The sequence below is a fragment of the Eptatretus burgeri genome, chromosome 12, assembly GCF_056783735.1.
Source record: "Eptatretus burgeri isolate ZD-2024b chromosome 12, Ebu_testis_v1, whole genome shotgun sequence".
Lineage (NCBI taxonomy): Eukaryota > Metazoa > Chordata > Myxini > Myxiniformes > Myxinidae > Eptatretus > Eptatretus burgeri.
In genome coordinates, this window is record NC_140972.1 from 61,685,091 (window position 1) to 61,707,925 (window position 22,835).

The window sequence follows — 22,835 nt, forward strand, 5'->3', positions numbered from 1 at the left end:
TGTGTGACACCAACTGTCAAACATGGAGGAGGAAGTGTGATAATCTGGGGCTCTTTTGCTGGATCCAGTCGGCGACTTTCACAGAGTGACTGACACCCTGAGCCAAAAGGGCTACCACAGCATTTTGCAGCACCATGCAATACCCTCTGGTCTCTGGTCTATGACCAGTTGGTTCGGGGTTCATCCTACAGCAAGATAACGACCCAAAACATACCTCCAGCTATGTCAGAACTACCTCAGAAGAAAAGAACAAGACAGTAGGCTTCAAATCATGGCATGGCCAGCACAGTCTACAGACTTAAACCCCATCGAGCTGGTCTGGGATGAACTGGACAGAAGGGTGAAAGCAAAGCAACCTACAAGTGCAACACATTTGTGGGAACTTCTGCAACAGTGTTGGGAAGAACTTTCCGAACAATATTTGATTTCTATTGCAGAAAGAACGCCATGAGTATGTTCGGCTGTTATACCTGCAAAAGGTGGCTGCTTTGATGAGTCAAAAATTTAGATTAAATTTTGTTCAACAAAATGATTCCGTGATTTCCTTTTTATCTGCAATTGTTTATTTGTTCTATGCTTTAATTTCAGAGTACATTGAAACATTAAACTGCTTAAATTTCAGAAAAACTGGAAAAATGTGGGTGTTCTAAAACTTCTGACCGGTAGTGTATGCTGATCCAACTTGTGGGAAATGAGTTCTTTTCCACCACACGGACCCACCCGCAGATACTGCAACAATTTCACGACAAACAAACTGCTGGCCAGCACAATAATTAAACAACAAGATACAATAATCAACTCAAACCACATCCCTAAGGCCTAGGTCACATTTGCCACGGCGGCCGTGGCGTCTCCAAAATCTACGGCCACTAGCAATTACACGGCGGCCGCAGTATTTCCACGGTCACACAATGTAGCAGTCACATGTTTTTATTTTTCGGGCAGCCACATGGCGTATTTAGAAATTGTGGAGACCGAAAACGTGGGGTTGCCATACGGTCTTTGATTTGATGTCGCACGGTGACCTTAAGGCGTTCCTGCGGCGGCCATAGAATTTTCAAGGCAGACGCAAGGTGTCCGCAGGGTGACCGCAAGGCGAACGTGCGGCCAGACGGACGGTAACGAATGGGTTTTTTTTTTTTACCAGTTTTTTTTTCGTCTTGTCGAATTGCTACGGTGAACGTAGAAATGAAAAAAGTTAGAACTCCGCGTTATAATTCCACAGCGACCTTACGGCCTGTAAAATATAGCCAAACGGCATAGGGCCACCCTGAGGCCACCTCAGTTTCTCTGCGGCCACCGCACGTTTCTGTCAATTCAGAGGGCGTACGGCCGCCGTATCCTCGCCGTAGAGCAAATGTGACTTAGGCCTAATGCACACCCTAATACACAATCATCAACTCGAGTCACATTCCTCTTACACGATAATCAACTCGATCCTCTTAACAAGCAGGGCCCCCTTTGGCCCTCTCTTTCTTAATGAGCAGGGCCTCCAACCCTCTCCTGGGAGAGGGGTGCAGCTGCCCCCCCCCCCCTTTTAGGGCCTCCAACCCTTGTTAGCATGGCAGAGCCTTCAACTCTCTTTTCGAGGTTTCCAACCCCTATAAAAAACATTTGAATGCCAAGGATAAATCCTGTAATCTTAAACGGCCTCAAACTGCTTAATTTTCATAGGCCAATCAAGAAAGATTCTCCTTTGTGTACTTCCCTTCTTGTTCAAGTATGTTACCCATTTTGAAAGGCAAAGCCTCTGACCAGAAATGAGGGTGAACATCTATTTCCCAGGAGGATTTTACTCTTACCTTTAGTTTGTAGCCACCAGGTGTTCGTCGTCTCCCCTGACCATCGGCTGTGTCCCCAGGGATCAGCACATCCGAGTTACGGCACCAAACTGTTGTGGAACTCTAGAAACTCAATTGTCCACGTGAGGCAAAGTACATCAAACAGAGAATCTTTAATACATAATTGCGGAACGAAGGATCATTGATGAAACAGTCATGCAATGGTCTCCACTAATCGGAGCTTACAGGGATTCATCTATTTATCGAAACCAGGAAAGATGGGGGAAGTTTCTAGGGGGCCGAGGAGAGGACCAGAGTGCACAGCGTGCAGGACGGTATGCTTGAACCTTCTCACAAATAAACAGGAATGGAAGGAAGTCAGGTCATAATGACCCACATCTGACCTCGGCTAGGCTGGCTCGAGTGATGTGAAGGATTTATTTGGACAGGAGAGAAAACCCAGAGAGCGCTTCTTATCGCCCCGGTCAGAAACAACAAACTGCACAGGCGGACAAGAGTAAGGCGAGCAAGGGTCTCTAATAGCGGTTCAACTACGAGCAGGGCAATTCTGGACAGATAATGTATCATGCTATAAAGAACATGACATCATTCCTTTACAAAGGTATGCCAGTACAGATAGCAAATACATTAATTAGAAATCTCAGAACAGAGAGGGAGAAGAGGGAGGGAATATTTGGGGGTTGCATTCTCAAGATATTCAGCAAAACAGTGAGTGAATCATGTCTATGGAGTCGAATGGCTGTGGGCCTTAGCTCCAGTACAAAATAAGACCTTATTAAAAGAAAGACACCGATTACAAGTTCTAATAAAATGAGTTACATCAAGATGAATCAATTCAATTAATATTTAGTGATTAGAAAAACACATGCAGTGATTAGCTGAGACTGCAATTCTAATTAATGCCCACATTCAAGCAGATTGATTATAAAAACTACTAAAAAGGAAGTCCACACCCAGTTAATGTATTTTTGTTGATGCACAATAAATAATAAAGTCAGATACTTCTCATGATACATCCCGTATTTTCTCTGAGACATTTTTTTTTCCATCGCCGCATCTAAAGGGGTAGTGCACGTGCTGTGATGCTGAGAACGGAAGGATAAGAGTATGTGCTCTCGAGGATGATGGAAGGTCATTATTCCATTGCAAAGCGAAGGTTATGAATACAATACGCTACTATTGTATTATAAATTAACATCTTTCAATTGGTCGCATGCCATTAATTGGGTTTTTTTTTTGTTTTTTTTTTTATTCTGCACATTATTCCTGCTTCGTTTTTAATCTGCATGTCGGACTGCGCTACTTTGGACGTCATGATCCATTGGTATCAAGTAACTTTTGTTGTGAGTAATTTTCATAAAACTCCCAAAACCCTCCAATATGAGTGGATAACGACCTGTATCTACTCCATCAAGCACTCACTGGAAGAGGTCTCACCACTTTCTAAAGCCCCGCCACAATAACTCGCCCACTCCTTACACACATTTCTCCAGGCCTTGATACGTATTCTCTTCTCCTATTATTGGTGAGTACAGTATTGTACTCATTTATTTTTCTTCTATCTTGATGCATTTATGGTGTGTATTCATTCAATGACACATTAAATGATGTTCCATCTTGATTTACCAAGTTATTATGTCTTTTATATTTAGTTAGGTTAGGTTTGGTTGCGTAAAGTGTCTGAACATCCATCAACCCCACAGGAACGCATCTTGGATTTATAACACTATGTCTATGACAATATAATTTTCACTAGACACACTACTTTTGTGAAACGCATCAAGTTTGTATAGCGAGGAGTTCCGCTCAGGGTGAGTGTACTGTATTACAGGTCGTACTAAAATACACATTCTGGGGGAATTAACACGTTCATAAGGTGAGGACCGTTTCTTCGCTCGTCAAGATTAATTTAGTTTACATTGCCCCACCTACTGTTTACAATTTTATTTTCATATTAATATCTGCTTTTCTACATCATCCTGGTGACAAATACACTGCCGATGGGCACCCGGGAGGATTTGAGGGATGGAGATTCATGAATTTTTTTTCAATACAAGTACACAAATACATGCTTTTTTACCACTGAAAACCCAAACTGCACTGTATTTTATAAAATGGATTTTTATTTTTTATTTTAATTTTTGTAAACGGGAAAGGCACTTTTTGAAACGGAAAATTATTGTCTGTAAATATTAATTTTTTTAACACAAATCTGAAGTTACCAAAACCACAAAATAGGCTTGAGTTGTATCACCCATCAGCTGTTGCATAATGCTGGGGTTTCAATCCATTGAGCTTTTTCTTGGAATGAGAATCAGGGAACCTGCTATATTCATCCGACAAACCATGAATCGTGCACAGATATTTGATACAGAGGTATTGTAGTCATTTAAAAAGTAACAAACTCTATCAGGTATTGTTATCAGTCTAGTCTTCCTTGAGGTCTTCCAGCACAGTTATGTTTGTAACTCCATCGACATCGCCATCTCGCCAGTGTAATTCTTTCTGTTGTTTTGCACAGTGTTTAAGTGAGTGAATCACAGCATCATGCACACAGTGAAAATGTAGACTGTGTGACTCTTTGATTGATATGGTTGAGCCTTCCTCCGTATCCTGCCACCATCACAGCACAGGTGCAAGATCAGTGTCCCACCTTGTAATTACAGGCATGCCCGTTTACATATATATATATATATATATATATATATATATATATATATATATATATATATATATATATATATATATATATATATATATATATATATATATATATATATATATATATATGTGCAGCATTTTTCTTTTCATTCACAATGGAGGAACAGAGTTTGTTTTACTTACAGATTGCCTGAAGTATCCAGATTGTTGCAAGGTTTCCAGAATGGTAGGAGAGCAATTGGCCAGCAGGAAAAGTACACCGATACGTCCGTATGCCTGATGCAGTTCCTGGAGAACGTCTGCACCAGGTGAATCCACAAAATGCATTGCACTGCAATCCACCACAAGAGCGCCAATCTTCCTTGTGTTGCACTTAGAAAAGCCATTGTCCTTTGTGGGACAAAAATGTCACTCGTATTCAATAGATCGCCTTAAACCAGAGCAAAAATGAGCACCATAATGGGACAAACGTATCGTGTTCAAAGTATACAGACGTTACAAATCACAGGAATATAGACATCCATCTTTAGTGACATCTAGTTCCATGAAGTTAAAAAAAAATTAAACATGTGTCGTGATCTTGTGAGGGTGGTGGGTGGGGGGGAGGGGCGGTGGGGGGGAAGAAAAAGAAAAAAGTGGTGACCATGTGGATAAGTATCTGCATACTCCTTTAAACTGTTATCATCACTTGTGGAACAGCCTGAAAGACATCCATACTGACGATCAGAAGGCAAGGCCAAGTGTATGTAGGACTGGCTATAGGTTAACACAAATGAACACGTGCATGCAACACGGATCCCTCACCCCACGTGCAAAATGAAAGTTGATGTTTGTGTCCAGTATTCAAATATTTACATGTAATCACGTGCATCTCACATGTCACATGCAAAAGGATAAAGCACGGACAAACAACACTGGGAAAGCAATGGTAAACCACCCAGTATAACCCTAGTCAAGAAACTGCTTCAACAGCACCAATGTTCGGCATGGTACAGGTTTTGTTTTTTAAAGGAAGGTGTACTATTCGATAAGGGGAGGATGAAGATTTGGGGGAGGGGGGGGGAGAAGGTGGGGAGGAAAACCCCTTTCATTTAAAAATGCATTGTCCTTCATGACCCTTCACAGATTTAATTGTAACAAGCAAAGAACCTGTCCTTGTGCCTTTATGGATGGGTTAGTTTCCCCTATTTTCTTTTCAATTTATGACTTGTAATACTGGCTTCCACCATGCGGTGCTGTGCAATACACATTTAAGTAACTGTCTGTCTCATGCACCATACTCTGTGATATAGAGTGTTGGTTCTGTTGAAGCAGTTTCTTGGCCAAGGGTCATGCTGGGTTGGTGTGTTTGCCATCCCTCTCCCAGTAGTAGTTCGGGCAGGCATTTGTCGCTTCCTCTTCAATGCACATTTACATAGAGAAAATTGGGGTGCACCACCGGGCATATAATTTTTTTTTACTCCATTAAACCTTCTTGTGCACCGACCGAGTACAACCATTAGCTTAAAACTCATTTCATCCACTTGTTCAAAATTGCATGGAAGTAAAACAAACAAACAATATGATACTTAGTCCTTGCCAGTGATTCCTTGCATTGTTCGAATCAGGTTAGCATTTTGAAGAAATCAAATGTTGTTTTTTTGCTCTGCCACCGAAGGTGGAACGCGGTTATGTTTTTACCTGTGTCTGTCTCTCTGTCTGTGAGCGAGATATCTCAAAAAGTTATGGATGGATTTGGACGAAATTTAGTGGACTGGTTGGTTGTGCAACAAGGACGAATTGATTTTATTCTGGTGAAGATCAAAATCCAGATCTGGATTCGAGAATGTTTTATTGATTATTTTAAGTGATAAGTGAAAGGTGGGGCCAAAAAGGATACATAGCATGATATCTCAAAAAGGTGTGCATGGATTGTGACAAAACTTGATAACTGATTTGGACAGGTAACAAGACTAAGCCAATTCGATTTTGGTAAAGGAATGGATACAAAACGTAAACTGTTCAGCTTGGTGGAGGTATGTGCTCCACTGAGTGCTGTTCTGGTTTTCTATTCTTTTGTGGGGGCCCTAAAACACTTCCCGACACCAACTAAGGAATGGGGTGAGGGATCATTTAATATTACCTTTTACTTTGCGACAAAGGTTTAGACACTGTAAAAAATATATATATTAAAAAAATTGATTTTTAATTTAAAGTATAATTTTTTTTAATTTTAAATACAAAAAGTTTAATTAAAAATTTTTTTTTTAATTTTTAGTTTTAAATCTTTTCAAAAATTAGATCTAAGACATTTAAGAAATGCTGAAATTAAAAAAAAATTCCTTTTTATTTTTTAATTTTCAAATGTGTTTTTTGCCTAAAACACTCCTTGGCACTTACTGACGAAAATCCGTTCAGCCATCTCTGAGGAAAAATGGTGACACCCTCACAGACAGACAGACAAACATCTCACTTGTTCTGTAGATGATAATTCCACTTATTTGATGTTTATGTTTTTCATACAGAGAATTAGGGTATTTCATTTTGACTTGTAACACCCACGCAGAGAATTTGGAGTGACGCAATACGATACACATTTACATAGCTCAGGCAAAAATTCCACATTTAGATATACTAGTACATGCCCGTACATGCGTGCCTGTACGTGCGTGGCCGTACGTGCGTGGCCGTACATGCTAAAAAAAAAAACTTTCAAACTGCGTGCCAGAAACAACAACCACACAGGCTGTTCCTTCGCTCTCGCATACCCGTACGTGTGTGGCCGTACATGCGTGGCCATACGTGCAAACCCCCCCCAAAAAACGTTCAAACAACCACACAGGCCGTTCCTTCCCTCTCGTAAACGATGACTGGATTGGGGCATTGTGTTTATCTATAAATGTGCATAAGAAATCGAGAAATTATTAGAATACATTAAGTCATCACTATCCGGAAGTGGTGCGTGCCCGTACGGAATGTTCACATCATTCCACGAATTATCGCTTTCATTGAATTAACAACTGCTGTGATACTTACACACAGAGTTAATTAAAATCAAGTTTACCTCCCTGTCTTTGCTTGCCATGACATTCGCTGCCATTGACCATTGCCACTCCTACGCCACGGTAACTAAGGTGCCCTTTCCCCATTGACCACGCCTACGCAGCACCGTGTCTTGTCATTGGTTTGGTAAATAGATGGCCATGACTTGGGAACCTCTTGTCTGATTAATATCAAACCTTGAAAAGGCACATACGCAGGTCCCCAGCAATATACTTGACAAGTTTCAATTAGATCGGACCAGTGGTTGTCGAGAAACAGCAGTCACACACACACACACACACACACACACACACACACACACACACACACACACACACACACACACACACACACACACACACACACACACACACACACACACACTGCTGGAATTATAGATAGATAGTAAATGAGTGTTCTACTCATATACTATAGTTGGTAACAGGTGCAACTACAGTAGTCTGTAGAGAATTACTAAAGGAAAGGAAAGGAATGCTATTTTTGCCTGGAAGAGAATTTGCGTCTGACTCCGCCTGGAAATTCGGGGGCCATGAAACTTTTATTTTATTTATTTTTTTACCACCTAAACCTCCTTATGCCACACCCCTAAGAGAACCAGTAATTTTCAACTCATTCTGTGCAGCAGTTTAGGAATACATGAAAGTCAAACAAACAAACAGATTAGACACTTCTCAAATTACCTTCATGTATACTAGTATGATGTAATTGTCATAGCTAAAGGCCCAGTCACACCTTGACGTTTTAGCCAGCAATGGCAACGTATTAAAATGTATGTAAAACGCTGGCTTACGTTGAACTTTTGATGTTTTTTTTTAAAGAAGCGGACGTATTCATAACGACTTGGTCTTATGCATAACGTATTAGTAACAGACACAGAACGTTTTGTTGTGTTATAGATAACTTATACTAACGAATGCTGAACCTGTTGTCGGCCTTCACAACCTATGCCCAACGATAGTCTAACTTAGGCATAGCGCGCTGCACGTATCGCCGACGATGACGTGGTGTAGGTTATGAAAAGGCTGCCGCACAATGATTCAAATCATAACCGCTGCAGAAATGGAAGTGTCAACATCGCAGTCACACCTTGGCGATCTTGCCAGCGTATGCCGACCTCTGAAAAATGCGTCTAAAACGCTGGCGCATGTCGAATACGGTATGGGCAAGTTTGGTATGCATGAATTAAACGCTAAAGTATGCTATCATACGTCGTAGTAAGTGGAGTATGTCTTGTAATTTTAAACATGTTGAAAATTTTACGACGTACTTGCCGTATGACACATGCTCCGCATGCGATGGGAATAAGTTGTACGCACGATATGCGATCGTTGACACACATCGACACGCGTTACTTGAAAGGTACTCATAAGTCGAAACACGTCAAGGTAATGGTTTAGCGTCAGTGTTCCAGACTCCCGGTTTTTTTTTTCTTCGGTATGACGGTGTTCAGTGTACAGTGCGGTTAGATTTAAATCGTTTAGCGGCAGCCTATTAATTATATTATATTATAACCGCACTAGAAATCGAAGTGTCAAAATCATCATCATACCGAAGGAAGGAAGAAAAATAAATAAAAAAATAAAACCAGGGAGTCTGGAACACTGACGCTAACCATTACCTTGATGTGTTTTGACTTATGAGTAACTTACAAGTAACGTGTGTCGACGTGTGTCAACGATCGCGTAACGTGGCTACAACTAATGGCCAGCGTTATGCGGAACGTGTGAGTCATACGCTGACATAAGTCTTAAAATTTCAAGCATGGAAAATTTGAGGATAACCGAAAAGTACAACGTTTAAAGCCAGCATACAATGACGTATGGCAGTGTTTTTCAGCGTGCTCTCAATGTTTTCAAAACGTACCCATAACGTATTGGACGTGTACCAGCGTTTTAGACAAATTTTCCAAAAATCGGCATAAGCTGGCTAAAACGTCAAGGTGTGACTGGGCCTTAATGGCCATGTGTATGTCTGGGATAGGTAGACGGTAAAAATAATTGTTTTATGTAAACGAAGCTGTTAAAGGATGCTTTTCTCATGTACGGGTGCAGTGAGATTGAGAAGAGTAAGGACGAAGAAATAAGGTTCGGTAATAGTGTGATGTACCTCATTTTCTGTCTCTTCAGGTTTGTCTTTCGCATTCTTCTTGACTTTCAGGGTTGGATTGAGACCAGATTTGCAGAAAATTGCAGCCTGGAAGTAATTTTTGTTGACGTAGTAGAGTGGGGCGTTAAATCGGAATATTACTACATCCGATACACACAAAAGGCCCCTGTACAGATTCAAATCAGCATACTGTTTGGTGTCCGGTACGCGACCGAGCTGAATAATCGATGGTCTCTGCATCCGAACCAATATGCAGACTGCTGCGAAACAAATACCAACCAGCAGACCAACCTCAGTTGAGAGTAATGCTGAGGCGAGCATCGTGACCCACCAGACAAGTGCGTCAGCATGACTGACACGCCACATTCTTGGTGTGTCAAAAAACTTTTGAAAGGCTCCACGAAGGTTAACTATTATGATGGTGGCTAACACGCAATTCTGGAGGGAATGGAAGAGTGGTGCGATCACCATGAGCACCAGGAGGATAACTGCAGCTGTTATCAGGCTTGATACTTGTGTCATGCACCCCGTGGCATCTTTCAGCAGTGTCTTCGTTACGGTAGCACATGTGGCGAAGGAGTAGAAAAAGGATGGGATGATGTTGCAGCAGCCAATTGCAAGCATTTCCTGTTTATTCAGAACACATCAACAAATCGTAAGTTGCTACCATTGTCTATTTCTCATAACCTCATTCCTGTCACTTATTGTTACAATTGCATGAAAAAGATGGACAAATGTCAAAACCTTTTGCAAGTTAAATTGACCTTTGCTATTAAACCTGCTATAAGGTTCAGCCGCTCTCATTGAAGAACAAAGATAATTTACTGACTAGTCATCACAGAAAGCATTTTAACATGTAATAAATATTTGGCAAATGTTGTTCTATTGCTCTGCCTGATTGGATGGCATTTAGACACAACTAAGGCTGTGGACCTGGTGTTCGGATAAGTTTTGGGATGGAAGAGTCACAACCTCAATGATGGACTAATGATCTGGATAGTTATTGAATGAGGCAGTCAAAAAGCCTTTATTTATATTTATTTATTTATTTTTAAGACCAAGTACATGACAAAAAAAGCATAACAGTTGGAAATGGAGAAAAATAAATGCCAGATAATATTTGAGTTAATGCTATTTTAGGTAATCCTGTGGAGGTCTGCCATACTCAATGATAAGGCAAACTATGATACCCCAGGAGAGGTTTATCGGAGGTTTGCGAGGTTGTTAGAATGTTGTAGTGTATCTGCGTTGCAAAGTATTTGCATCTTCTATGTTACCTGGTTTGCTCGTACGACGTAGCCATGCTTTTTCGCAAAGATTTCAGACAATGAAATCGTAAAGACAAAACTGACGATGGCGATGGAAACTGTGTCAGCTGCCACACTTTGTACGAGGTTCCATTCTGGAAGTCTTGGCACCTGAAAGCCTGTGGAGATAGTCCCCGTGATGTTCGAGCCATACCTCTCTTGCAGGTTTACATAGTGGGAGATAAGAGTGGCAACAATCACGACCAAAAGCTCGATGGGGAACGGTGTCTTCATCTTGTGTTTGTAACGTATGTTCATCTCTTTAATGGGCACCATAACCAGAAAGCAGATTATGCTGGTCACCAGGTCACATATGTTGGTATTGGGGATCATCTTAAATATGGAGACCCAGTTCATGACCAAAGCACCAATGCCCTTGTATCGAGGAATAGGCAGGCCCAAAAGATATTTAGCCTGAGATGTTAGGATTGTGATGGAAGAACCTGTGACAAAACCACTTAGCAGTGGTTCTGACAGGTAAACAGATATGAAACCCAGCTGAAGTATGCTCATCACCACCTGCAAGTGACAAAAACCAAATGCAATAAATTTTAATTTCAAGTTTCTAATTACTTAAGATTTCTGTACTAAGGCACTTGAAAAGTTTATTTTACACTGATTGAGGCAAAGGGTTATCCTTGTATCTTGCAGGACAAAGACTCAATAAAACACCAGTGTACTTGAAGATGAATTACAAGGATATAAGTAGATGATGTTGGACAAATAAGCAGAGTTTATGGGATCTGGACTTGGGATCCCAACATCAGGAGCTATGTGCTCCAAGAGGAACATGAAACAGGCCAATCCCTTTTTTTTCCTTTTTTTCTGTCAGTCCACCAATTAATTTTACTTTCTGCAAGTATAAAGAATACCCTCTGCACCAACGAGCTCAACATACCTTCCACCATCCCCTCGTGGCCGTATCTCTGATACTACATCATATTTATGTTAATTTGTGAAATCAAATCCATCATCATCAGCACAAGCATGAAATATGATCAGAAAATTGACTTGTCTCTTTTAAATTCAAAGCATCTCACCTGGTAGACACCTGCCAGAAATGTTATGTTGGCAGCAATTCGAATTGCATAACAGCTCCTGTCACAGTTGTTGCTCACAAGTGTCGGAAATGGTGTACTCAGGTTAGAGACCATTTCATATTCCAATTTCTCGGTGTTTGAATATCTGTGAATGTTACTGGTGTTTACAGAGAGGTCATAGCCAGCTTCCTGCAGTTCTTGATCAACCACTTGTCCGATCATCAGGCAGAGGACAGCAAAGATTCCAATAGATGTATGGCGTGAAGTACCAAACAGGAAGTAGATGATACAGGGAAAGAAGGATGCATACAGACCGTAGATTGGATCAACACTCGCAAGAAGGGAATAAGCAATGGACTGTGGTACCGATATAATTCCCACAACGATGCCTGACATAATGTCCCCAATAATGTACTCTCTGAACTTGTAGTTAGGAAGCCACTGCAGCACAGGAAATATGTCAAAAATGACCTTTTTGAAGCAGGATGGGGAGCAAGTCAGGTGCTTCTCAGCTGTCATCTTGACTCGTTCCAAAAATGTCACTTGTGGCTGATCCTGCTTTTCCAGCTGGATACAGACGTGTGAGATGCCGTCTTCCACATCAAAACTATCCGAAAATGTGTTCTCGCTACTCTTATTAGAATTTTTTAAGCTAAATTCATTATTTTCTTCCATTTCTGCAGAGTTCAATGAATTTGCTGCACCTGGTGAGATTATTAACGAAACTGCAAGGGGACTTCAGAATCCTTTTCCCTCCTACTTGTTCCTTGATGGCTGTGGTAGGAAGGTAAAGAAAAAAAAGGTTTGGGGGGGGAGGAGGAGGAGAAGTCAAGAAAGGCCAGCATCTCTTGTTATTGCACCTGGGAAAGCTTTGCAGCTGTTGTCCTTATTGTTACACTTATTACAAGAATGCACCTTTACGGTGAATGCCACATTCAATTTCCACTGTGGGGATCTGAGCCATGGAGGAAATATCATTTTTTCTTGCAATCAGTTTCTTTTGCTCAAGTGGTCAACAAAGTTTGCAGGAATAATGCACACTATTTGTTCAATGCATTGAATTTCTACCTTAAGTAGTTCTCAAGGATGAATAGCTTTTGAACAACTGCCCAATGGCCAGTTAGTTTTGCATTTTCAAGTTTTGCATGAATGCATAGTTGGAAATCATTTTAATGACAAAAACCATTTTTTTGCATCTGGTATTCCTGAATTTTTTTAATGAAGTCTAGTGTTATGGAGGAGCTATCGAACAGGTTAACAGACCAACAGAGTAAAATGGGATTGAGCAGAGAAAAATGCTGGGAGATGTCACACATGAGTAGTGGAGTGGCAGGAATGGAAGAGGGAGAAGAAGAAGAAAAAAAATGGTGGGAAAGGGACAACTGGAGAAGAAGAGATTGTGGGTCGTGTGGGAGAAAGCATGAGCTTGACTATGGTCTGAATGGCACATTCGAAAGACTGGAGGGGAAGAGCATAAGGCAACAGACAAAGGGAGTAAGTTTTACATACAAGAGAACAGAGGGATGAAGAACTTGAGGTAAGCATCCAACTCATCATATGTGGGAAGATAAAGCACGTGGGTTTCTTGAAGAATGCGTGATCTCAGGGAAGGGGCATGCAGCAAAGAAAAGGTCGGGTCGAGTGAGCCCAGAAGGGAGGTGATAGTAAACTGAGAGTCCACCAACCCCCACATGATATGTGAGAAGCAGACTCTGACACGTACCTCTTGCCAGGAGATGCCGTTAGCGTGAAAAGTCTTCGCCCTGATCACTTACAGGGGTGCAATATGGGAAGCAGCTGCACCAGCCCAGATTTTGGGAGCCATACTCCTGGTACTTTGCATAAAGGCCAAAGAGAATGCAATAAACTCTGGCTCAGAATTGTCATGCATCTGCAGAGAATACACTGCCCAACTATAGATGCCAGCAATATATTCTAGTTTGGAGATATGATTCACCAAATACCTTGCATTCTGGATCTTTAGAGACTTTTTATTACTTTTATTTTTTTGTATATACATTGTTGAGGCTTGCATGAGAGCTATCACACAGAACATACAACAAGGGGAGCAGAAGACAAGAGGGGTGGGAGAGGGAAGGAAAAAAACAGTGGGGAATAAAGACAAGAGGAAATCTGTGGAATGGAGAGGGATGGGGCAGGGGTACACAGGGTAAACAAGATGGACAAGACAGTGACTTTCAGGTCCTTACACGACAGGGACTTTCAGGAAGGAAAGCAGGGAATTTGAAAGAGGTGGGTTTGGGGTGGATTAGTGGGGGTAGAAAAGATCATGGTTTTGGGTGGGGGAAGATAAGAGATGGTCGTGAACAGCTGTTTTGACGACCTGGAAGGAAGAGTGGGATTGAAGAGAGTGTGTGAGTTTGTTCCAAAGGTGGGAAAATAGAAGAATGAAAGAGTGAAGGTGAAGGCCCGGTCACACCTTGACGTTTTAGCCAGCGATGGCAACGTATTAAAATGTATCTAAAACGCTGGCTTACGTTGAACTTTTGATGTTTTTTATTAAAGATTCGGACGTATTCATAGCGACTTGTTCTTATGTATAACGCATTGGTAACGGACACAGAACGTTTCGTTGTGTTATAGATAACTTATACCAACGAATGCTGAACCTGTTGTCAGCCTACACAACCGATGCCCAACGATAGTCTAACTTAGGCATAGCGCGTTGCACGTATCACCGACGATGTCGTGACGTAGCCTATTAAAAGGCTGACGCACAACGATTCGAATCATAACTGCCGTAGAAATGGAAGTGTCAACATCGCGGTCACACCTTGGCGATCTTGCCAGCGTATGCCGACCTAAGAAAAATGTGTCTAAAACGTTGGGGCACGTCAAATACGGTATGAGTAAGTTTGGTATACGTGAGTACAACGCTAAAGTACGCTATCATACTTCGTAGTAAGTAGAGTACGTCAAGAAATTTTAAACATGTTCAAAATTTTACGACGTACTCGGCGTATGACACACGTTCCGCATGCGATGGGGATAAGTTTTACACACGATATGTGGACGCTTACACACGTCCACAAACGCTACTTATAAGCTACTCATAAGTCGAAACACGTCGCGGTAATGTCTTTTTACGCGAAACTTATTTCTAACTTATGTTTGACGTGCTTTGAACCAATTCTTTACGTAGTCCCAACACACATCGACGTATGTAGACGTATTCCAATGACGTCTTCCGGTCGACAAAAAAAAAAAAAAATTAACGTGTTTCTAGCTTACAACTGCCATATAAAGACGTGTTCCCAGCGGTTTTGGGAATTGGTATATAAAAATGCTGTTCATAAAAGGGGAACCCAACAGTGTTTTCGAGTCCTTTTTGAGTCGATGTCCATGTCAGCAGTAACAGTATCAGTATCAGTATCAGTATTAGTATTAGTATTAGTAGTAGTTTGTTCATGTTGGCAGTAGTAGGTGAGTGTGAGGGGGAGGGTGTGGGTTATGATGGATCGTCCTTGCGTTTAACGATTTAACGATTTAAATGATAAACTCAACGTTTTAAATGGCTGCATCTCCACTATTGAAAGTAGACGCTTGCGCTCAACAATTGCATTTTTTTTACACTCAACGACTTTTAAACGGTACCACTCAGCTATTTTCATTGTTTACAATGAACGATTTAAATTGCTGTCACTCGCCTTTGTTTTTTGACGCTGGGGTTTGGAAATTTTAATCGTTTCTTCTGAACGTGTTAAAACGCTCAAACTCGACTATTTTAAATAGACGCTGCCGATGGACAATTGGAATCATAGCCAAGCTAGACATCGAAGTGTGAACATCCTCGTCATGCCAAAGAAAAGTTTGAAGAATGCTGCAAATAAGTGTCCTGGCCGTGGCCGTGGACACTGACGCAAGGACGATCCATTATACCGACGTCTTTCAGCCTATGAGTAACTTAAAAGTAACGTCTGTCGATGTGTGGCAACGATCGCGTAACGTGCCAACAACACGTTAATCATAGGTTAGAAATAAGTTTCGGGTACACTAAACATTACCTCGGCGTGTCTCAACTTATGATTAACTTACAAGTAGCATGTGTTGACGTCTGTCAACGATCGCAGACCGTGCATACAACTTGTGGCCAGCGTAGCGGAACGTGTGAGTCATACGCCGGCATACGTCGTGAAATTTCAAGCATGAAAAAATTTGAGGACAACCAAAAAGTACAACGTTTAAAAGCAACGTACAACGACGTATGGCAGTGTTTTTCAGCGTGCTCTCAATGTTATCAAAACTTACCCATAGCGTATTCAACGTGTGCCAGCGTTTTAGAAAAAAAAATCAAAAATCGGCATACGTTGGCTAAAACGTCAAGGTGTGACCGGGCCTTGAGCAATGATTCTCGATTTTTGTAGTTTTACAAGAAGGGGATTGCTGGCGGTCCTTGAGTGCCCTGCGGAAATATGGGGGGGATGTATTGCAGACAAGGGGGGAGGGGCGAGGCCAGAGAAGAGATGTGAGAAGACAGAAAGACCACCGACCTGCCTGCAGTGAGAGAGTGAGAGGCCCAAAGACTCAGCCTCATCGCGGGAGATGCCGATGATCCGAAATGCCTTGGTTTCCACTGCGTGAAGCCGAGAAAGGTGAGATACGGGAGCCCCAGCCTGGAAGGGAGAGCGGTACTCCATCAGGCTGTGGACGAAAGCTTTGGACGTGATCAGGTGCTCAGGTGTGACAAGGAAGGACTTTGCATGACGTAGGATGCCCAGTTTGTGACTGGCTTTGGAGGCTACCTCTTCTAAGGGTTGTCTAGACTCCAGAGAATGAAACTGAAGGTTCAACAATAGATACTTATAGAGGGATAGTGTCAGGAGCATAGCTAGCTAGCAGTGCTAGTTTGCATGTGATGTTTGGGAGCTGACCATTGGCAGTTCATAGCTTGGTTGCTGACCATTGGCAAATTTGCAGACAGGTATGCCAGAGCAGCCTGCCTCTCAGAAGCATGTTTACTATTGAAATGCACAGGGTGGACTCACCAGCAACATTATAGAGGATATACATTGGTTGGTTTGCCATTGCATTCTCTGTTGTCGTCAGGGCAGGAATTTGAAAACTGGCCAGGGTGTTTACACAAAGTCATAATGAGATTTTTGAAAGGTCCTATAGGGAGTTTAACATATAAGCAGTTGCTTCCCATCTTGCTCCCCTATACCAACCAGGTATGGGCAGACAGGACAGCCAGATAAAAACCCCTCCAAATGGACAGCGTACTTATTAGTCAGATCATATCCTTCCACGGATTAAATTCAGACGAGACGGCTCAAAGATGAGTATGCTACCAACTGAACGACCCTGCCAGGAATTTATACATAAATACATTAGCATTTGTATGTATTATAGAGTGAAAGTAACATTGCAGGAAGAGACTAGGACAATTGTTAATTTATCGTTGCAAATACAGTGCGATCTCAGTCTGTCATGGACAAAATTGGAAGGCTATATCACAACCTATCTTACGCAGCCATAGTTTTTTGATTTTCTTGGGTATAAGTGTAAATAGCAGAGCACAGGGTTTTGCTTTTGCAACAAACTGCATGCGTATAAAAATAAAGGATATGAAATACCTTGTATTAATGTTGGCAGCTATTCAGGTAGACTCTTCCATTTGAACGCACAATCTCGTGAATCTTTCCCAAAATTGTGACGGAAGAATTTCTGTTGATTCACCGAGGGATCACCATTTCTCTTATAATGCCAGTAAAGACAACTTGCTTTTGCATTGAGTACGCTCAGAAAACATTCCACTGATACCGACCTATTTGAGAGGGTTGGGTGAGGCCCTGATTGAGAGATACCATTTGCCTCTGGCATATTTGAGTTGTGCAGTTGTAGATTGCTTGCAGATTAAAAACTTGAAATCTTTTTTTTGTCAGCGCAAGTTTCTATGAACATTATTTGTGAAACACGTAAGCATCAAATGTGATGAGAAAAGATGCATTTTTTGAAACTCTTTTGGCACCATTGCTTAAATTAATGAATTATGTAATTTACCTTAATTAATAGGCAAGTATTACTTAATTTCATCCAGCCTCTGTGGTGTAATGATGAGTGTCCACTATAAATCCGGGAGATAGGTGGTTCAAACCCTGACCAAGTCATTCCAAAGACTTCAAAAATGGTAGGCGCTGCTTCCTTGCTTGATGTCAGCACTTAAAAAGGATGGAGCATGGACAAAAAAATCATGGATTGGCAATTCCTTGAAAGGGAATTCATATATATATATATATATATATATATATATATATATATATATATATATATATATATATATATGTATATATATATATATACATATCTTTATATATAGATATATGTATATATTATACAAGCGGGTAGGCGACATGGGTGGTCGCTATATAATTGCATATTAGTCATGCAGTTTTTGGCGGATCGGGCTGAAATTTTTTGACAAAGAGGGTGATTATAGTGCGCATAAAAGCACGGAAGCCGATTTTATTTTCGGATTTTTCAAAAATTTAAAAGTTCCGTTGCTAGGCAACGGTGGCGTCCATTGCAAGGGTGCTCAAAAGCATAGAACTACATCCTGGTATGAACCTATCAGTCAAGTTTCATCAAAATTGGTTGACTCCTCTGGCTTCCAGAGCTGTCCATTACATACCTACAGACAGACGGAAAACCTGAAAATAACGGTAGTCTTGTGACCACCCAATATATATATATATATATATATATATATATATATATATATATATATATATATATATATATATATATATATATATATACATATATATGTATACATATATACATATATATGTATATGTATATGTATATATGTATACGTATATATATGTATACATATATCTATATATATATATATATATATATATATATATATATGTCTACATATATATATATATATATATATATATATATATATATATATATATATGTATACATATATATATATATATATATATATATATATATATATATATATATACATATATATATATAAATATATATGTATACATATATATTTTCATATATATTCATATACATATATACATACATATATATATATAAATATATATGTATACATATATATTTTCATATATATTCATATACATATATACATACATATATATATATATATATATATATATACATATACATATACCATATATATTGTTACGAATCTGCGCCCGCCGGCGTGCGAACAACCTCTTTTAGCCGAATCGCGGCCGCTTCGCCCACCGAACGAACAATTCAGTCACGACTTTCCGGAACCACGCCAGAAACCAGTCATGGGTGTGCTCCAAGCGCACACCACAGCCGAGTCAACACTCTACCCGCGCGCGACAGGGTCAATCGCCTAATATTGATATACCTAAGTATTCGCGCGGGTAAATTACCGAGAGACCGTACCTCAGCAAAGGCCTGCTTGGACATGAACCGCTTAAGGCTTAAGCGGCTTGTTCCGTTCTGGGATAACCGAGCGGGGTATTATCGCCAGACCTCGCCGGACCCGATTCTATTATTGGTATTCAAAAACAAACTAACATTCCGAAAGACAATATGACATTCAAATGGAGGGAAAATGACGCGACGAACAGGTTAACATTTAAACAGGCACATTTATTATACAAGCACATATACAATAAAGCAATGAAGTCATGCAGGTATGCAAAACACACAAAAGCAATAAATGCGGCACGCATGCAGTTATACAGTCAATGGGGGAAACACGCATGCAGTTGTTTTGCGAAGACTGCGGGACGGGACAAAGACGCGAGCAAGGCGAAGCGCTACAACCGTCCATAATGAACATGTACAGGCACTTAACAGTTTCTCTACTTAACGGGACACAGCGCCACATCATTCACACAAATAAAAGCGAAGAAAGACCCCCACAAAGGCAAGGGAGTCAGACTGGACCCGTAGGCCTTTATGTCCAAGGAGCCTGGTTGACCGAAGGGACTCCCAGAGGCCGCTGCAGGTTACCTCCACCCTCGTGGTGACTTGGTTGGGCGACCCTCGATGGACCCTTTCAAGCACCTCCACCGACCGACTGCTCCACCCAGACCGACACCTCCACCGACCGACCAACAACCAACTGAACTGCGGACGCTCTGTGCACCCTTTTTATTCCCCCTGCCTTCTCGCCCCGCCCTTCTTCCAGCTCCCACGAGAAGCCTCTAGAAAGAGGGCGTGTTTTACCTCCAACGCCTTGGCTCCTCCCTTCGCGGCGCACGATGGGAAGAAGAAATCGTTGCGGTGGCCCTCAATGGGAATGTGGCCCAGGGACATTTATCGCCCAAAAATAGGCCCCCACCCTACATCACCTTTGACCCCTGGTTCAATGTGCCCTTCCCCCGTCCCGAAGTGCGGGAAAGCAGGAGGGAAAATCCCTTGCGTTATCGGAACCCCTTCTTCTTTCTCCATGGCAGAGACGGTTTTTGATGCGGAGAGGGTTGTAGCGTGGTTGTGGAGAAGGTGACTGGTGGTTGAGGTGGTCGGGGTTGTTGTAATGGTGGCGTGGTTGGCGTTGTGTGGTGGTCGTGAGGGTGGTGTGGTTGGGCGCTTGTAAAAAGGTGGTTGGTGGTGTGGTTGGTACTTGAGGTGATCGTGGTTGTTGTAATGGTGGCGTGGTTGGCGTTGTGTGGTGGTTGTGAGGGGGGTGTGGTTGGGCGCTTGCAAAAAAGGTGGTTGGTGGTGGGGTTGGTGGTTGAGGTGATCGTGGTTGTTGTAATGGTGGCGTGGTTGGTCCAAAATAACGATAGCAAAGAATAACAGCTAACTCAAAGATCACAGCCCTGATAACACGAATATATCCCTTTAGACCACGGTGGGGAAATCTATCTGAACACAAACTTAGAGATATAACTGATCTTGGGGATATCCTTTATGGTGTTCTGCGAATTTCCACAGCCGTAACAATATATATATATATATATATATATATATATATATATATATATATATATATATATATATATATATATATATATATATATATATATATATGTATCTTCTTCTTTCAGCTGCTCGCTTTAGGGGTCGCCACAGCGGATCATCCGTATGATCCGCATAGTGATTTGGCACATGTTTTACGCCAGATGCCCTTCCTGACGCAACCCTGGTCGCCTCTTACGACACAGGGATATATATGTATATATATATATATATATGTATATGTATATATATATATATATATATATATATATATATATATATATATATATATATATATATATATATATATATTGTTGTGGGCCGGGGGTCGGGCGAGAAGACCACCTGGTGGGGGAAGCTATGTCGATTCCCACCAGACTCCCTGGAATTGTAGGCCGTCGCACACGGATAATTCCGTGATGCGGCTGGTCGCTTAACCGACCGTGGACGCCAATAACTCAACCTCTTGACCTAGGGTCCTCCCGTCTATGGGTTAATCGGGTTACCCAATTAATCACGTGATTTAATTACCAGGGAACCACGCCCTCGGTACGCCTTGTTCGTACTGGATCACTCTACCAGATTGGATCACTTTTCCGGAACGGATGTGTTCGTGAAAGGAGGAGCTTGAGTCGAGAAGGGGCGGAGTCTAGAGTGTGAGGGTGGAGTCGTTGGCAGGACCAGGTAGGCGGGTGGGGTCGACGTCATGTGGATGGAGACGAGGATGCGGAGTCTGGGCAGCAGGAGGTGGGTTGTGGTGGTGTCGACGAGGGGAGGCGAGACGGAGAAAGAGAAAGAGGCCAAGAGAGAGAGAGAGAGAAAGCAAGAGGGACTGCCCCGACCTTTATCGGACCCGCAGCTTGGGGGGAGGGGCCATTCCGCATCAAAACGTCATCACCTGAATCGGGCGCTTAGTTTGGCCCCAACCCCTCACATGGCCCGCCAACTTTGGCCGGAAACCGCCTCACTTCGTTTCCGGCAAGGCCATCCCAGATAGCGGGAATATTCCGCTCCGACCTCACGAGATGACATGAATTGCTCACACCGAAATTGGCACGCGAATGGTCCTGCAAAAACCCCCAGGCCATGCCCGGGCAACTGGTCGAGGGTCCTGCATACCCACTCGGGTGTTCGACCAGCGTGGATCAACGCGCTCGCTCAGTGCGCGCCAACGCGGCCTGCACTGTACATTTCCCGGATCGATCGCAGCTTCGCTGGCCGAAGGGATGAGAAGACGTTCAACATCCATGGAGAATCCGCTGCTGCCAGCGAGGGCCGAAGGTACATCGCCATGGATAAATCCATGCACGTTTCACGAGCGGTGTACGTATCTGCTTTTTAGCACATTCCATACAGTGCGCGCGGTTCCGCCATTACGCATATGGCCAGCGCTCGAGTTCACATGACTCCGCCAGCGTGTACCTGGGGTGAACACCAATATGTGTCAGATATTCACGTTGAAAAGGAACAAGCCGCGACTACTCCGCACACTCGTATCCCGCCAAACTTGGTGTGGAGTCGGCTTTATCGGCCTCTGTACGCATTTCGTGCAGCGTAGGCGTCGTGCTGGCTGTGTTTCCTGTGCCGTGAAAAACTCCATTAGTGCAGCCTCTTCAGAGATATTTATTCACATGACTTTTAATGCAACCGGCAATTCTCCCCAGACCATCGGAAGCTGAGTCGACAACCCTGCACTGCCAAGCACACATCACTCGCCGCACATGCCAGGTTTAGGGCTCGCCAGGGAACGAGGACCTCTGTGCAGCAGTTTCCTCACCGCGGCGCCGCACGTGCTGATTTACATGAGGCCCCACTTTACAGCAAAGGCACACGTGGATGATTTACCTCAGGAATAAAAAGACGAAAAGAAGAGTGGGGACGAAATGAATGAGAAAATGATTTAAGCAAACCGAGCGATTAGATCATTGCAA

The 22,835-nt window shown here is 42.2% G+C and overlaps 2 protein-coding genes across 7 annotated transcripts in view; one reads left to right on the forward strand and one right to left on the reverse strand.

Annotated features, from left to right (window-relative positions):
- Positions 1 to 22,835, forward strand: part of LOC147015740 (BRISC complex subunit Abraxas 2-like) — an 87,753-nt gene that overhangs the window by 18,192 nt on the left and 46,726 nt on the right. The window contains exon 1 of one of the 4 annotated variants that reach the window (XM_085848207.1): positions 4,647 to 4,771. The exons of 2 other annotated variants lie outside the window; for them this stretch is intronic. In XM_085848207.1, the coding sequence (XP_085704333.1) occupies positions 4,736 to 4,771 (36 nt within the window). In that variant the 5' untranslated portion in view covers positions 4,647 to 4,735. Of the gene's footprint in view, positions 1 to 4,646; positions 4,772 to 10,127; positions 10,267 to 22,835 lie in introns of those variants that run through there. One more of the 4 variants, XM_085848204.1, reaches the window with a different exon arrangement.
- On the reverse strand, positions 1,936 to 17,746 carry LOC147015741 (sulfate transporter-like). Of its 3 annotated transcripts, none has more exons than XM_085848199.1 (6): positions 17,553 to 17,746; positions 11,959 to 12,732; positions 10,889 to 11,437; positions 9,612 to 10,238; positions 4,647 to 4,794; positions 1,936 to 4,415 (listed from the first exon to the last, which is right to left on the reverse strand). In XM_085848199.1, coding segments are annotated over exons 2-6 (2,001 nt in total). In that variant the 5' UTR covers positions 12,634 to 12,732; positions 17,553 to 17,746; the 3' UTR covers positions 1,936 to 4,413. The 3 variants fall into 3 exon arrangements, with proteins under 3 accessions (XP_085704325.1, XP_085704324.1, XP_085704323.1); XM_085848198.1 differs by having other exon boundaries at positions 4,647 to 4,853; positions 9,612 to 10,160; positions 17,553 to 17,744; XM_085848197.1 differs by having other exon boundaries at positions 4,647 to 4,853; positions 17,553 to 17,743.